Consider the following 19,101-nt stretch of genomic DNA (forward strand, 5'->3'; position numbering starts at 1 on the left):
TATATTTCAGAGGTGAACATTTAGATGGTTAAAAAATCTAGAAAGGGTTGATGATGTATATAAAAAAAATCGTCAATGTATACGAACGTGCTAAGGGCTTATTTAAAATTTTCGACGAAGACCCTTGGTGAATAAATATCGTTAGGACGTAGTATATAGTAAGCTATAAATCCGACCCTAATAAAAAATAGTACTTTTTAGATCTACTTATCTACTATCGACTATTTGATGAATTAGCCCTTATTTTCAATGTTTAACATAGAAATTTGCTCCTTAACTTAAAAAATAGGAACAGTAATTTAACTAATTTGAGAGATTGAATCTCTCCTGGTGAGCCTGGATTATGGAGTCCAGATGGAGACTAAGGATAGCTATCTCTTGAAAAAAATAAGCATCCATATCACCTTTACCCTCATATGTTCCAAATGATGATGTTTATGGTGAATAAATGAGTGACAAGCCAATTAATGTCACTGATGAACTCAATAACAATGTCAGAAGCATATATAAAACATTAAAAATATATAACTGATAAGCAAAATAAAATGTTTTATAAATATTATCTAGGCTCTGTATCTTTACTTTTCGTATATACTTTTTTAAACCAGATGTAAATGGATTGATGGAAGTAATTTAGTTGATTGCCCATTTTCAGCATCCCTATAAAGTAACACGTGGTTTATTTCACATGTAATGGAATTAAATATTAATGCTTTTTCTGTCAATCACTATATCCATTTTACCATTGTAATTTAATATATATAATATCCATCGCTTAAAGAAATTAACACAATTTCCTCATCACGAAGCTATGCAAACTACGTGTGTATAACTTTACTAACAAGAAGACTTATCGCATATACAAGTACTTATAATGCTATAATATGAACGCTCATTGTAGGCTTCAAAATTACAAAAGTATATGTATATAAGTCTTGTATGGTAATGTCAAAAGTTTTCTATGCCCAAATGTAACACTAATTGTAGTTAGTGACTACCCTACTTTTGTTATTTAGGCAACAATTGTGTTATAGTTTCGTTGGAGCTGCTTGAAAGCAAAAAAAGCTCAAATTCATTCGGATTTCTTTGTATTGTAAATATTATATTTTTTCATAAATATTTGTACATTATTATTTTTAGTATAGAATCGAAATATGCTGACACATGGTCCTAAAATATACAACTGATATTTTTATAAAAGATCAAACAATCCGAGCTATATTTTTCAATAACAAACGAACAGTTTGTCTTTTCAATCGTTTTTCTTTCAAGAAAGTTGTTGAAAATCATACGCTGCTATTTCGAAATATGCGAGCTTATGCAACTCAGCAATATTCAAAGATCTTTATAAAAAATATACACGGTGGCGCAAAATATTTTAATGGTAATAAATTATTAAAAGTATAATAAACAATCTAATCAAATGAAATTATTGTTCTTAAATAAATTTATATAGCATGTGGCGGTCGACATGTGTCACATGAACGGAAAATAACAGAATTTCAGTGGTTCTGTCTTGACTTAGTAGTTACGCATTTTTTTATAAATAAGGATCAGGCTTTACTAGAGAGAATCGGCTGCTTTTTTTCGGTGTTTAGGCGTAGCTACATTTAATGCGACTTTGGATCAACTCTCGTGTGTCAGAACTAACTGATAAAATCGCTTGATAAGGGTTTCCATCGCGAATGAATTTTAAATATGATAATGTGCACTATGAATGCTTTTATATACGTTATTATTTAGTCAAGTAGAAGGGTGTTTCTTTGCTCTGGCTTTTCTCGCGTGCATAAATCATGACAGTTTAGTGGTAAAATTAGATTTACTATTTGTTTTTTTAGTATCATTTTTAGATCAAGTGAAGATTTGGCAACACTGCTCTTATCATTCCGGTTAGAAAATTTCACTTAATGTCGACCTTGCTAATGCTATATTTAGCAATTCTGATTTTTCGATGATTTTTATTTCTTAAGAAATGAGAATTCTTGACTTCACTTCTCAAATTTCTCGAGAATTCTTGAGAAATTTTGATTAACAAAAAAATGTATAAATCCTTCTGCAAAAGTATCATAAATAAGTAGAAGGTAACAATATCGCTGCATCAAAAACATCGCATTAAAAGTGCAACTTTTGTTTGTGATTTTTCTTTAAATACATTCATTGACAAATATTAATAAAATTTAACACTGTGCAACATTATCATAAGCATTGCAATAACAAAAATTCTACCGATTCGCATACGTAATCGCTTCTTATCGAAGCGGATTCTTAAATCACCAAAACAAACATAAAGCCGCCGGCCGGTTAGAGCAATAAAAATTCAAATACTTTCGATCTTCCGAGAAAGTATGCATATTTTCAAACATCTGGCACGACCACATTCGGAAATGTTTTTTATTTGAGTGTATTTTTTAATACTTAAGAAAATATAAAGTGAGTTCAAGTGTTGAAAATTTGTAAACATTTTTTTGTCATTCCCAGACCCATATTAACACCTTCCAAGAAGTATGCATATTAGGCATGCACCCATCTTTACCTATGCAGCGTAATAAAAAGGTCAGTGGTTGTAAACCTTTCAAAAATTTTCGTACAAATTTAATTTCACATACTAAAAAAAATGAGAATTCTCGATTTGACATTTTTCTCGAGAAATTCTCGAGAAGAAGCACTATCTATAATATTCTCTCTGTAAAGGCACCTAACGGTCGTTGTTGATGGTTTATTAGGGATATTAGTCCATCGTTAACGACCAATTACAATTTGGTTAATTACGCTTCAAGTGCTTTTTCACTGTCAATGCGTGTTTTCTACCACGTGATCCTCAATAATCAATAAACATAGAAGACAAGTCATAAGGAAGGAATAACGTAGTTCGTAACGTCTCAGACTTGTTACTCTGAGGTTGCGGGCTCTAGCCCCGGCAGCCGCATTTGAATTTTTATTTATAAAAAAGCGCTATTATAAAAAGCTGCAGTGACATCTATTGGTTATAAATTATATTACACATAATAATTTATAATTCATAATATAGATGTCACCGATTCTCAGACTTTCAGTCTGGTGGTAAAAACTTAGTTGTAGATATTTATTATATCTGATTGACTTACTCAGTTGGTACAGATTTATCCCGTCGTAGCGTATTGGGCTTACGCCTATCAGGTTACAACGGAAGATTTATTAAAACATGAGAAATTCTTTTCTCGCAAAAAAAAGCTACTACTTCATTGAAGAGAGCCTTCCAGAGAGCCCGAATTTAACAGGGATGGCTTTCTTCAATGCGCTTATGTCTTTTAGAGAACTAACGACACTAGAGCGCCCCGTTACCAGAGGGCCTGTATCCGTCAGATACTGCGCCCCTCATGTATGTGATAATCTAAACACTTACAATCAATTTGCTTGTATTTAAAAGCTTGAATCGCTTCTCATTTGATACCATAGCAACAGCTTTCGAAAAGCGCTATTCTCAATGGTCTAGAATAGACTATAAAGAAATAAGTTCACCACATTATTTTATAATTATGTTTAAGACTTAATATGCCAAGACACATAGTGCAAATTTAAGGTCAAAACTTTAGACATCTTTGTTAAAATTCCGAGTATAAACCTAATTCCCTTAGGAAGCGAGTTATGATGGTCAGTCGTAAAATGACTTGTAACGACGCAAATTATATAGTCTTAACTCCAAGGGAAACCATAAAGGAACCATGACACTACCTTTTTGTAAATTTATATCCAGTTCTAGTCAAGTTAGGCTTAGATTTCTCATTATATATTTTTTTTTTAAAGATTGATTGAAGTATATTTTTAATAATAAGGATCTAGAGCTATGGCGCGTACTTATCTTTAAATTATGCAGAGTTTTAATATTTGTTTTCAATTTATTGTTACAGCGCCGATTGAACCCTGCACGATTCGAACTGTCACCCGACCGACGATTCATCCTGTTGGCTCTGAACGTGCAGAAACTTTTCCGACATTCCTATCTGGCACAGTATAGCGTCTACGACATATTGACGACGTGAGTAAATATTGAAAATATGAAACTTTACATGTACACCAATCGCTATAGGGCAAAATATGTTCGGTTTTATGGTTTGAATGAAGATAGTTATGTAAAAAAAATTGATATTGAGATTTAGTTCACAATTATTATACAAAATTTATTTGGATGTGTAAGATTGAAAATTATCTCATTATTATTACGTTTTAATGCTTCATGGTATTTGCTAAAATATTATTAAACATATAATATATACAATATTATAGTACCATAAAGCTATAACATGATAAAGAGAACATATCATTTTTTAATATTACTATCGTGAGATACCGCAGCTCATAAACGTACGAATACCGGACCATTTTTCGGATTATTTTTGATCGTTCCTATATTTTTAATTTTAGTTATAAAATTATATGTAAAATGTTAAAATTAATTATAATATTTAATTTAATATAAATAGATATCTTTTCATTGTTTTTACAAAATAAAATCAATTAAATGTATTACAACTAAAACTTTTTATGGCAATATCTTTAATAATCTAAAACCATTGCATTCAGAAATTAATAATTATTCACTCAATATACAATACATTATATATATGATATATACATTACGATATACATTTCCAAAATTTACGTAATCGTCATTACAGTGCCAGCAACGAAACTGTTGACATTTAAATTATATATCTGATCCACTTTATTACTTCGAATGTCTTGAGTACAACAATGTCAAAGTTTGCATATTATTATCATCGATTATTTCAACTATGTATTGTCTTACCTTGTATTTACATAACACTGTGCTGTAACAAGATTAAGAAATATTAATATGATTATAAATTTTATGTAATATTTAAATACAGTGTCTTTCTTAGAATCGCTACAAAAAACTTATATAGTATATTTTTGGTCGAATCAAAAATTGTTTTTACAATGATTTCCGAGTAGCGGCCACACTGCCACAAATTTCATATGCCGTGAATGACGTCCGTACGGCGGCTCCTGTCACGTACAGCTGGCATATTTGCGCGCGATCGAAAAATGTGCCAAATAATCGCATTTTTTTAATTGCCATAATATTAAAATAACGCTACTGATAATTATAAAAGTTTGTGTGGGCACTCACCAACACAATATCAGTGAAAACTTTTCGGTCGTAAATATCCAATTTATGCAAAATCTTTGTCGGCTTTTGCAAAATGCTATAAGGCATAAAAATGCTACTTCAGAATACGAACACCACATCTGTGACTATCCTAGAATTTGTCGCCATCGATTCTAAATAAGAATTCGTTATAGTGTGACATTTATATAAGCCGATCTAGGAAAATACAAAATCAAGTACCACTAATTATATTTTAATTATTTAATTTTATATGAAAAAAAATATAATAACGAAATTTGTTAAAAGAATATACTATCAAAAATATAATTAATCTCTTTTGCTGCCCTAAAATATTCAAAGATGTCAGTAAGAGTCTGTTGAAGTCCCCGATAAGCATGTGGTATTATAACTTGACCACGTGACCACGATGCAGCGCTCGTAACGCGTGTTGACCATAGGACGCCTACGCGCATACTGAAATTGAACCAAGTTACTCGTTCTATCTCAGTTTGCGAAAAACCATATCATTATTTCTCTCACTCTCGTCACTTAACACGCAAAAGAGCGAAAGGGGAAGTATCTCATCGCTCACGCTCGAAAGAGCTGCTCCGACTTTGGTCCGTTTGCCGACAATGTTCGGAAGCGCTCGAAGCTGGCCAAGTCGACTGAATTACCCCTACTTTACCTACTGTTCTCGGTAACCTCGGACAATTTTCGAGAGATTTTAGAGCGGGCAGAACCGAACTCGACCGAAGTAATCCACGATATTGTCCGTCCTTGGCCAACTTCCAGAAAGTGTAGTGCAGGCATAACATGCGTTCCGCAAGCCCACTTTTTCTCACTCACTCTCGTCACTTAACACGCGAGCGAGCGAAAGTGAACGTATCTCACTGTACGCGCCTGCCAGCTAGACGTTGGAAGAGCTGATGTATAGAAAAATGAAATATCTGGCGGCAAAGTTGAACTGGCTAGCCGTCAGTCAAGTAGTCTTTGAGCGATTGGCTTATTGATGAATGATTGCCAGTGATTGATGATGTAAACAAGTGTCAAATATTTTATAATTTTATTCTTGTCCGTTGTGGCCATTACGTCAGTGCTTTAGAACGCTGCGCTTTCTCTTGTCAAACACAAGGATGTTTTCGGCGATAGTAATGACGAGCTGGAAAAAAATATATGGGATGCTGCTCATTTATTTTAGGTGTAGAGCATTACTGTTATTTTTTAAATGTTTAATTATTTAAAAAATGTTCGTGACAAATTGGAAAAATTGAGTCATAATGATCAGATTTGTAATACAAATTAAAATAATGCTCCTTAAAATAAGTTTGAATGAAGGCCAAAATAAAGCTGATTGTTTTAGTACTTAACCCTACCTTAAAATCACACCCTGTGTGAAAGTTAGGCTATAATCTCTACGTTAGGTGACCGTTCAATAATTAAAAAGGGACGGTAAATGCTTATTTGATGCGATAGATTTTAAAAGTATGTTTTGCTATTTTTAATATTTGAATATCACAATGAAAAAACATAGCATAAATGCCACATTTGTCCTAAAGTTTATATTCAGTCTTAGGCGGAATTCTTTTGCTGTTGACAAACAAAGAAAATTTTTTATTTGCATTACGTTTAGCATGACAACAAAATATGCGCTTAAAAATATCAAATGCATAATCTCAAGCTGTTTTTTTTGCTAGTATAGTATTTATATTCATTATTATTTTACTATAGTCGATTTTACTATTTTTTTTACAAAGCTTGACACATTTATATTATGCATTATTTCGCTGAACTTACGAATTTCTTACCACAAATATTGCATTGCTTGATTTATGTTAATTTTTTTTAAGATCACTATAAATTTTATTAAAATCATTATTAATAAATATAACTACACATGCTAGAAGTAAACAGATAACATATTTAAAATCAGCACATTAATTTTCATGTATTTGTGGCATCAAAATAATCTCTACGTAATAATGCATATATACATAATTTCTAGCTTTACTCAACCTACGCGCCATAAGTTAAAATAAACTATACATTCCAGCGAAAAACTTTTTATAGCAACAGGTCTCATCATTACTATAATAAAAATTATAGCTTTACTAATGAGTATATAAGCATTTATATTGATATTTATATCGAAACGGTTTATAATAAAACAATAATCGAATAATCAAAGGACAAAAATAAATTATGTAATAAACTATACATAAATAATTATGATCCAATTAATATTGATTATTGTTAAAGCAAGTGTTGTTATATTGTTTGTTATACAAAATCTTATAATCTTACATTGAAATAAATTTTAAGCACAAAACAGTATTTGTTTAGTGTAATCTCTAACTGTGAGTTATTTTTATAGTGACATTCGTATATTAAAAATGGTTTATCTCATGGCTTCACTCTCCTGCAAAAGATTTACTTTATCTTAAACCCGTTGTGAAGCGACCCACTGTCGCAAACATCCCACATATTACACTCGAAATCCTACTCCACATGTATACGCTTGCGAATTAATGTTTACGACTCTGTACGCGTGTGTATATCCGTAAAATGAAAACCCATTTTCCGGACTATTCCAAATCCGTTTTCATCTTGCGTTATCACCCTGCCGGTTTCGTCTCGCGTTACTCGGTTATGTATATGTATGTGATAGTGTACGTGTGCTACATCGGAACTGAGTTCCGTTTCGCAATCAGAAATTATGAGTGGCGAGGGTCTTTTGGATATTTCTGGAAAATTAATACGGGAAATATGTATCTATTAGACCGGAATTAATGGCGCGCTGGAAATGGCGGTTCTCGTCGCAGTAATGGGCACTTGGTGCAGATGGTTAATGGACTTGATGCACTCTAATGCTTCCTGAGCGACAGTGCCTATTTTTATTCGTGTGTGTAAAGTCTTTTATGACTCTCCATGGAATCGTTAAAAATACTATATAATATATTACCAAGATCCTAATTTAGGAAAAATGTCCATAAAAGATAAACTTTAAAAAAATTAAAGCATTCGTTTTGTTGTTAGCAATATTAAAATATATATAATAATAATAATAATTTTTGATTAGAAATTGGTTCACTGCTTCGTTACAAATATGCTTCTGTAAAATATGTTTTTCAATATTGTATAGTGATAGGTGAAATAATCTTTATTTTATTTAGCAGTGAAGAGATGTTTATATTTTCTTGATATACTGTCTCAACGATATCGATTTTTATTTTGAAGTTTTTTAGAGCCCCTGTGCTGCTGTCCAATATTTTTTTTACATTTTTAACCTTGACAGATTTTAAAGCTGTTTTAAGGAGTGTGACTTCATAGCCAGTGAGACGCTTAGTGGAATTTAATTAGAGTTTTATTAGATTATATCACATTTGCGATAGATGATAAATGGCGAGATGTTTTCTCTGAGTGGTGGTGGAGAAGCTGGCGCAGGGATGATGTCCGTGGGAGGTCCTCAAAGGTATTGTAGGTGGCTTGACAGCGATAGTATAGCGGAGGATGATCCCTCTCTGCTACGGACGTGCTCGTATGGAGGAATCCCATTATAGTATGTTGTCCGTGGGTGGCGGACTTCTGCTGGTCTCTTCAAATGTCCGCTTGAATCTTCGAGTAGCTGCTTGTGACTGCCTTCTCCTCAACGTAGTCCAGGCTTACATATCCAGGGTGGCAAAGCTTGATCACAGTTATGCAGCGATCATCCAGCCAATCACTGCAGTTGCTTCTTAGAATGGCAAAATAAGTATACGCCTTTAGAAAGCGACATTGTCCAAGGTCGTATTGCATTGCAACGGGAATCTTGTGGATCCAGTGATTTATTATATCCGTGACCATTTCGCGACGAAATATTCTCTCAATGATAGAGAATATTTCTTTGTCATGTTTCTTAACACGCGAGCGAGCGAAAGGGGAAGTATCTCACCGTATGCGCCTAAATGAGTTTTGAAACTTGACAGACTGATCTATGGATCAAGTAATTTGAAAATAACTTTATGAGACCTTCATAATTTTTAACACATTAAGAGCGCAAAATATCTCTTCTTAAGATATATTGAACCTAAAGTTCTTGTTTAAAGTCTACAGCTTAAAGTTGAATAACATGGTTAGTGAAGTATGATAAATCGTCAAATTTAATCGCTTAACATCTTGATTTATTTATGCCCTCTACAATTTGCTCTTTAACCCTTTGTGTAGTGAGATAATTTACAAACATTTAATTTGTTTTTAATATTGGGAGTGAGTAAATTTTCCTTAAATATTTATTTTTATTTAATATTGCATTTATAATAAATATTAAAAAATTCAGTGATTCTCAACTTTTTATTGCTTTGATTAATTTGACTACTTTTTTATATTAGTAGTAACTAATAACACTTTTCTATTATCAAATTTCGTTAATTTATTTTACATATTTTTTATATATTATTCGGCTTTTGTGGATTTTTTTTATATGAATACAGAGGTTTTTAAAAAAATTTCTTCAGTTATATATGTAAATATAAAACAATTATATTGTGTGTAAATATATAACTATCTGGATTACCTCAAAACAGTGAAAGATCGACCGCCGTACATGTACGACGATACTCCTCAAATGGTTAATATCAATATTTGTATTCTGAATAATGTCGTTCAAAAACGGTTAAACATCTAATTTTTTGTAGCTTTAGAATAAAAAATAGAGCGACATCTAATATGCAAGTTTTTTTTTATCTTCTCATTATTATATAACTTTTTTCGGTTTAGATAGGGGAAACTAAATATGAACTTTATTTTTCTACTGGTCATGTAATCTCTCAAAAAAATCCACTGTGCTTTTAAGTTCAAATGACAAAGTTTTGAAGGTTTATAGCGTCATTTTCCGGACACAGGCGCCGTGAATATAATTCACTTCCAAAGGCTATAACGAAAACAAATATTAAGTACTTTTTTATCATATTGTTTAGGAATGTTTCTTGCTATTTTTTTTTATTTTTGCCAAACATTCCTTGTACATATAAGTAATAATATATTGTTTCTTCTAAACTCGCTGTACTCGTTTTGGACTATTTTTGGTTTCTTCATATTTCTTCTCCTGATTATTGTTGTTAAAGACTGATTTTTTTTTATTTACATTTTGTATGGCTTAAAAATTTTCAACACAATGACTCAAAAAATATTTTTTCAAAATATACATCAAGATAGTAATAAAACGAAGAGCTCAGTCAATTTTCCAAGAAACGAAGAGCTCAGACAATAAATATTTTCTTTGATTTTTTAGCGTAGCATATAATGAACGTTAAATATTTATGGACCACCAGAAAATTTATTCAGACCACGGGTTGAAAAACACTGGTTTAAAATTTACTAAAAATATTTATATCCTGATTATTTAAAGCGTATTTTATTCCATAATACTTCTTTCTATGATTTCTCAATCCAATATTATATTATACATTAAAACAATTAAAATTGTGAAAAATATATTTAAAGTTATTTTAATAATTAGAATAGTATTTTAAAATAAATTTAAGATATTTAAAATGTAAGCGATTTAACAGAACCTTTAGATTAAACACCGAAATTCGCAAAATCACAAAATAAACCGAAACAAGTTCTATCCGCACGCTTAATTGGATTTAATTGAATTTCCAAGTTATGAAGTGTACCCTCGGGTTCGAACTTTTTCTCGGACTAGAAAAAAAAACATAAAAAAGACGGAAAGCACAAGAATTAATTATGACTTATCTCAACGGAGCATTTTCTTTAAGATATATACAACGACAGCGGCAATTTTTTATAATCAAAAAATAATTTTTATAAATTGTTATAAAGCAGTTCGTTGAATAAATTACATTAACGTTTCGCGGTATGAAAATTACCTATTGATAAGGGTTGAAATTACATTCTTCATTGATAATAAATCAATCGAATGTGCTCTATATGATTCTCGAAAATGAATTATTGCTTTGTGTTTTCAATTTGCCTTGGCAATAACCTTTAGATTGCGGTATGATATTGTTTGAATTATTTTTTATTTGGTATCAATTAAAACTAAACGATTAGAGCTTCTTGTCAAATATTTATACAGGTAGAGGTAGTTTTTAATAAAATATCATTTATGAAGTGCGTACATTAAAATTTTATATATGTATCACTATCGATATTATTATTAATGCCTTCAAAGCTCGAGTGTATTATATCGATAGTAATAACTGATACAACCAATTCAGAGGGTTCCTAACCATATTTATCTTAACAACGTTTCAAAATTTACTCTCGCAATCTTATTTTTATTTATGTGACAGTGTTTTTTCTTTCTTGCACGGTATAAAAACCTAAGCGAGGATGAGATAAAATACAAAAAAGGCAGTTCGCTGTGAAAAGTGTCCGTTTTTCCTGTCGTAAGGGAACGACAAATGAAAACGAGACGGGTATCGTTCCCTTCTCTTAGGGGCCACGTCTTAATAAGAACAATGAGATAATAAAGTGGAAGAGCGGCTAATGCAATTTAATAAAAAGACCTAATCGGAATAAAAAGGGACTGGAGCTTAAAGCTCTTTCTCTAGTGGGGATTAAAAATAAGCGTTTCTTATTTGAATGAAGAGCAATATGCTTTCGTTTAATAATTTTTCAAGAATAAATTTTTGCTTCTTATTAAAATGCTTTATGTATTAAACACTCCTGTAAAAAATAGCAATCGTAATTTATTTTTATATTTAAAATAAATTTTGTGTAATATGCTATTTACTTAAACCATTTACTCAAACAATGCAGATTGACTAATATATAAATGTACTTGAAACTTTTACCTGTTTTATACAATATTTCAAACAATAATATAACAATGGGCTAGTTTCTAATGATGTGTATTATGTTTTTTATGTTTCAAACATTTTTTTCTTAAATCTGTGATTTAGAGCCCATGATTTGAATAGTAGTTTTTAATAGCAATGTATGAATATATTAAAAACTCTGCAGCATCACAATTTTTAGTGCCTATACTAAAGCTCAAACGTCAGATTTTCTATACATGATTAAAGATACTGTCAAATTTTCTATACATGATTAAAGATACTGTTAAATTCAGATTTTATTTTCCTACAATTCTTGGTTTAAAAAATCATCCAATAGTAATTTTACATTAATGAAATTGATCTACTGTTTTGAGACAATTATGAAATCCTGGGTAAATCAAGCTTAATCAAACAATCACTAGTGATGAAAAATTACAGCCATTACAGACAATTAAAAATACTAAATTGCACCCAATTTTGGTATAGAAATGATAACGTACACTACGAGCTGCTGCCACAAAACCAAACTATTGATTCTACTAAGTACTGCTTACAATTAATTAATTTAAAAGATGTAATTGACAAAAAGGAAGCTCAATATAAAGGACATTTTGTTGCTTAGCAACTGTGACAATACCAGACCACACGTTTTAGTTCGTCCATTATATAGTCTGGATTTTATATCTTCAAACTATAATTTGTTTAGAACTTTGTAAAACTGTCATAATTTTGAAAATAAAACCATTTTATTAGTACTTTACTGACAAGACACATAAATTATTCAAAAGTGGAAACTTTCAACTACCAAAAAGATGATAAGTTATTAATAAAAATGCTACATAGTACATAGATTATTAAAATATATAACATAGACCAAGGGTTGTTGTGTAGGGTTTCAAAACGACACTGTATCTAAATTTAAAACTTTCAAAAGCCATCTTTTCTACATCAGCTTCAAAATTCATAGAAAACACTAATGGCCTCACATCGGATAAGCATTGTACAATCACTCAAACAAAGAGCTGTCTTTAAACAGCTTTCAACAGCAGTAATACGATTGGCTTTAAATTTCTCTCGTCTCCTATTCGTTCAAGCTTCTTCGGAGGACTATTATAAATTATGTGACACTCGATCACATGATTAACTACTGGCAATCAATCTACTCTCAAATACGAAACACGCAATCAATCGACAACTACAATAAAGAATCTCAGACATGAATCATTTATCGTCAGTCGAATCATCGACGACTACAATGAAGACTCTCAACTCGGCGACCACTCGATTTGAATGAAATCCATATTTTTCTATATATGTAATTTGCACAATTAACTTATAAGCTTTACTAGCATATAACTTGTTGCAAAAGTCACACCATAATTAAATTCCAAAGGGTGAAGTTAATTTATAATTTTCTCCATATTAGTTGCCACAAAATTCTTATTTTTAAACCCAAGAATAACTTTGTTGAACTCACAGGCATAAAGATTGATCAGTGTTTCGCCGGATGTATTTTTACGATGCTTGTAGTTATAGAGAACTATTGTATAATACGTAAAAAAATTACCGACGTGCTTAATTTTAATATTTGGCAAAAAAAAAACTAAATTTATATGATCTTCACTGTACTTTTTTTAATGTGTTTAAATAATAATTTTAGAAATACTAAATATGTTACTGGTTTATAGCCATTTTCATGTTTATTAGTTAATTAGTTATTAGCTAAAAATGTATATAAATGAAAATATAAAACAAAACGTTTGTGATTACAATTTAAGGCGGAAAATACAAAAACTTTTTACAATTTAATCGAAAAAAAAAAACAATAAATCAAGTGATATTTTGAGTATTGTAATTATTAAAATCTTTAGTTTTAAAAGAAATACATGCTTTGACATTTTGTGCTAGTATTTAAATTTTAGATTGTTTTTATCATAGTCACCGATACACGAGATTAGCTGGCGCGTACAGTGAGATACATTCCCTTTCACTCGCTCGCGTGTTAAGTGACGAGAGTGAGTGAGATATAAGGGCGTGCGCTACACGCGTTTCACACGCCCACTTATTCTCACTCACTCTCGTTACTTAACACGCGAGTATCGCACCGTACGCTTCATAAGATTCCCATGTCATCTGGACGAAGCACCGTTACACGAAAGAGCATGCTTTATCTCTTTCTACGTTGCATGCGACACCACTCCCACTTTTATTTCTAAGGAATCGGCGTCAGTTCTGGATTGTTAAATGAATAAATTTGATTAACCTAAAATACTACTAACATCATTCCATAATTTTACTACTTATGTATCTGATTTTTTTTAATTTCGCGCAGAATTTCAACGATCTTTTATATAAATATAATTATTATTATAACAATAAAATATTTGGATTTATTATAAGAAAAGGGCGTTATTATATAATAAAAATCAAATGGTTAATATTTCTTTAGAAGCGCAGGGTAACAACCCCACGGTGTATGGCTGAGAGGCAAATAGTAGTGGATTCTAATTAGAATGAAACGGTAAACCGTCGAGCTCGATAGAGAATCTTATGATGCGCATCGTACGCGCCTGAAGATTAGTGGATTAGTGTGGCTTCGCGAGATATGTTTATAATATTTTTTTGGTATGAAAATGGCAGTGTTTTTTAACTCTAGGTTTTTAAAGGCTAATATGCATTTTTTTAATAATTATTAAAAACAAAATGTACTAAATATTATTTTTAAAGCTTTGTTTTAAATAACTTATACTTTAGAAAAAATAGTATTACTAGTGTTCTTCACACCGAACAGACATACTATGTTAAAACGAGTTGAATTAATTGCTTATAGATTAAAAAAAAATTGTATTTAGTGCGCTTTTTTTAATAAATATTGGTTTACTGTTTAATGTCAGCTACGAGGAGCTGGTCCGGCTCATATAATTTAATTTAAAAATTTATTATTAATTTTTATTTTTTTGTCATTCTTGTAATATAGTTTTTGTGTTTCATAATAATAGTGGTAGTAATTGTTTTTTGACCCTGATAATGCATTTGGGTAAACTTTTAGGTCACTATGGTCTTAAATTTATTTTAATAAATTAATTTCATTGTCTTATGAACATACATATGTATAACAATATATAATCAAAATTAACTCAAATCTGTTCATAACACTTTTAAGTAGATGTACTCCACAGATCAAGAACCACTGATCTAATTAAAGCTCAAAGTGAATGAATACATTTCCAAGCTATAAATTACCTTTTCTGAAACATATTTTTATCATTATTAAGAATCTTTATGAAGTCGTTCCGCGATTTTCCCGATCGATATTTCTCCATCAATTTGCGTTAATGTCATGACAGCTGTGAATATGAAAACTTTTCAAATTATAAATTTATAAAGAGCCTACGTGTGAGCTTTATTATTTGGTGGCACAGTTACATACGTCAATAAATATTTCACGATTATTTCCTTTCATGTTAAACGTGTTATATTTCAACGGGTCATTAACAAGAGCGATATAGTAGCTATAAACACGATAAATATTATGACAAAGACATGTTATCCGTTCTCTATTATTATATAGGTGTTAACAGTGGTTTATATAATATATACAGCATTATACTAAATTATTTGTGCAAACATATATAATCAATTTGCCACAAATAATATAAACGATTTGATATATTAATTTAATTCTAAAATATATTATTAAATTTTAATTACACGTTTAAAATTTCACCATATAAAAAATACCATAAAGAAAATAACCAGGTTATGTTGCCGAAGTTTAAACTTTTCTTAGCACTTTTCTTTCATATTACTTTAGAAAGAGTTTATATCGCAGATTGGAGGTTTAATAATGTAACACGTTAGACACAACATTTTATATTGTTCATGAAAAACTTGTTTTAAGTACTCCTTTTATACTGTAAACATATTATGAATTTTTTATTATATTAAAACCCTGATATGGCTGCGTGTCGATGTTAAAGCTAAACCTCCATCAATAAAAAGCTTTCAATAGTCAATAGTTAGTTTATAGCCACATTTCGCTCAATCGTATAAAGTTCCATAAACGAGATGCCGCAAATAAAACACTTTGATGAAAAGTTCATTTCTGCACCAAGGACGCCAATTCAATGTGGCACAAATAAAAAGTGTAATACTCATATACCTTACACGTTCTATGAAATAGGAGTATAAAATAAGTATTGGGAGAAAAATGTGTATTAAATATTTGATTTAATATTACAATAAAATATTTATTTCATCTATGACAAATCATATTCAGCTCCCGATCGCAATAAAGATAATTTGATCTCACGATCTAGCCATAAACGAAATTGACATTTTAGATATAACATGCGGTTTTGAGAAGCATAGTTCCATATGACTTGTGGATATGTGCAAAGGTCACCTTGATCCACAAAAATAATGTAAATCAGATCAGTTGCCGTTCTTTTGACACCTGCTAAGTTGTCGGCAAGTATTCCAACAACACGGGTTTCGTTCGCGTCGTTCTACGGTCACTAAAATCTTGTGCATTTTGAAGAGCGTAACAAAATCCTTCTATGTAGACTATACCGATTTTCAAAATGCATTCAACAAAGTTTGACATGAGCTACTTATTTTTCGAGCGGTCTTTTTAGCTTTTTTCAAATCGCCGCCGTCAATGTGTGAGCTATAGCAGTATTCTAAAGTACCACAGGGATTCAATCTGGGTCCTTTGTTATTTTTGCTCTTAATTAACGACATACATGTGACAATCCTAATATTTATATATGATTATTTGCACAAATTTTGATTCACACTCTTTACAGAAATACCTGGAGCCGCTGTGAAGTAATTCAATCAACAGTCAACTACTTTTTAGCATCGCCAAATGTCACATTGTCACGTTTTCTAGATCCCAGTAGAGCATTGGTCAAAACGTGAATCATTTTCCAAAGAAAAACCTTACCTAAATGCACAAACAACCCGTTTTACGGAACAAAGTATTTATTTTAATGCACAAATAATTCCCTGTTAAATCGCATCAGAAATTAATATGCTTTTTTTAGCTTATGCTTTAATTTTTTTCAACTTATCGAACATTCCTTAAAGAACGTGCATCACCATCTCGTCTGAAAGGCTCGCGCTGCAAAGGCCCCGTGTACAAAGCCTCTGCATCCGCGAGTGTTTCATGCAAATTTTTAGTGTGAATGGAACCCTTTTGAAGTAGACGTTTCTTTTACAGGGAGACTTTCCCGCTGACGGCCATGCCGGACGAGGACAGGGCGCCGTACCTGGCCTTGGCCCGATGGACGCCCAAGGGTCACGGCCTCATCACTGTCCTTGACTACGACATTTATTTTCGGCCTGCGCCGCGCTCCTCCACTGGCTACAGGGTCACGAGCACGGCGGTTCCCGGCGTGGTCTACAACGGCGTGCCAGATTGGCTCTACGAAGGTAAAATGTCAACTCTCTAATAATAGGGTTACCAGATGTGGGACATCAACGCGTACATAGTCATACATTTTTTAATTTTATTTGTATGATATATTTTTTTACATAATACTCCAAAACATAAACCAAACCCAAATTATTCTAATGAAATCTAAAAAACTATAATTTGTTTTATAGTTATCATTGATCAAGTTGAGTTTGGCTAATTTGTTAAACATGGGTTTGGGTTTGAACAGCAAATGGACGTTTCACAGTTTTAACGACAGTTTAAAGTAGCATATAATTTCACTAGCGCCTACCATTTAAATTATATTTTCACTTATAGACATATACATATGTCTATATCCACCGGTGAAAATGTATTTGTATATGATTTCACTGAAACACCAGTGAAAATGTATTTTTTTTATTGACAGAAAGAAATAACATTGTTTGTTATTAAATATTTTCCCATATAATGTCTCTCATTTGTTACAAGGAATAAGATAACCCTTTGAGTAATGGTCAGTAATTTGTCAATATACACTATTTTATTATTATTTTATATTGCATTTATAGTAAATTAAAGAAAAAATCAGTGATTCTCAACGTTTCATTGCTTTGATTTATTTTACTACTTTTTTGTATTAGTATGTTTTATTAATTTATTTCAACACTTTTATACTATTAACTTTCATAAATTTATTTTATATATTTATTATATATTATTTGACTTTTGTGAAAAAAGTATTTATATCAATACAGAGACTCTCGATATTTTTCATAAAATTGGGCTAACGCCTATCATGGAAGATTTACAATTAATAAATAAATTCATTGACTAATAAAACTTGCCATATTTTTGATTGACAGCTTGTAACTTTTTGCTACCACCACCACTTTGATTTTTTTACGAGCTTAATAAATCTATATCTATATATCCTCTATTTTAATACTCATATTTCTTACAAAACTCATCCCATTTTAGGTTATTGAAAGTTCTGACATTGCAACAGGATTGAGCAACACCGAACTCTTTCTACATCCTTGTTTTCATATTGTAAACTCCTTAAATATACCCACAAAAAACTAATCTTATATTCTCTAAATACATACACTGGTAACTCTATTTAAGATACATCAATATTTATATGTTTAAACATCGTATCTTGTGATTAGAAGAGGTCATATCATCTAACGCTGCACTGTGGATGTCCAAAGACGGTCACATGATGCTCTACGCCACATTCAACGACTCTTTGGTCGAAGAACAGAAGATACCGTGGTACGGAGCTGGAGACGACTCTTATCTTTATCCAGAGATAAGATCTTTGCGGTATCCCAAGCCAGGCACTCCAAATCCGATCGTTACCCTAACCGTAGCAGATTTGGCCGATCCGAAGAACATACGTACCAGGAATATCAAACCTCCGGCTATTCTCGGACCGGAAGGGTAAGTCCGGATAAGTCTCATAGTACCAAAGTCGATTTATTAATATTATATGTTGCTTATTTTTTATAGGGAATATTATTTCACGTCAGCTCAATGGATATCCCTGACCGAAGTATGCGTTGTGTGGCTGAACAGACCGCAAAATCTGTCACTGATTACCATCTGTAAAAGTCCAATGTGGTACTGCCAAGAGGTAATTACATTTTGGTGATAATTTAGACATTATTAGTATAATACGCGATACAAAATTAATATTTATAAAATTTAGAAGTAAGGTTTATAAAAATCATATTTTTAATATATAACGGTAACGCATCAACACGTTCTGATCTCAAATGTGATGT

The 19,101-nt window shown here is 31.3% G+C and overlaps 1 protein-coding gene across 4 annotated transcripts in view; it reads left to right on the plus strand.

The window, feature by feature from the left end:
* Window positions 1-19,101, plus strand: part of Dpp10 (Dipeptidyl peptidase 10) — a 174,427-nt gene that overhangs the window by 145,785 nt on the left and 9,541 nt on the right. For 3 of the 4 annotated variants that reach the window (XM_088192148.1, XM_088192151.1, XM_088192149.1), the window contains exons 5-8: window positions 3,888-4,015; window positions 17,117-17,328; window positions 18,484-18,757; window positions 18,827-18,950. In XM_088192148.1, coding sequence (XP_088048274.1) covers window positions 3,888-4,015; window positions 17,117-17,328; window positions 18,484-18,757; window positions 18,827-18,950 — 738 coding nt within the window. The remainder of the gene's footprint in view (window positions 1-3,887; window positions 4,016-17,116; window positions 17,329-18,483; window positions 18,758-18,826; window positions 18,951-19,101) is intronic. The other variant, XM_088192150.1, reaches the window with a different exon arrangement.

This window comes from Plectrocnemia conspersa, unplaced genomic scaffold, assembly GCF_051122295.1.
Source record: "Plectrocnemia conspersa isolate PC_06_02 unplaced genomic scaffold, ASM5112229v1 ptg000009l, whole genome shotgun sequence".
Lineage (NCBI taxonomy): Eukaryota > Metazoa > Arthropoda > Insecta > Trichoptera > Polycentropodidae > Plectrocnemia > Plectrocnemia conspersa.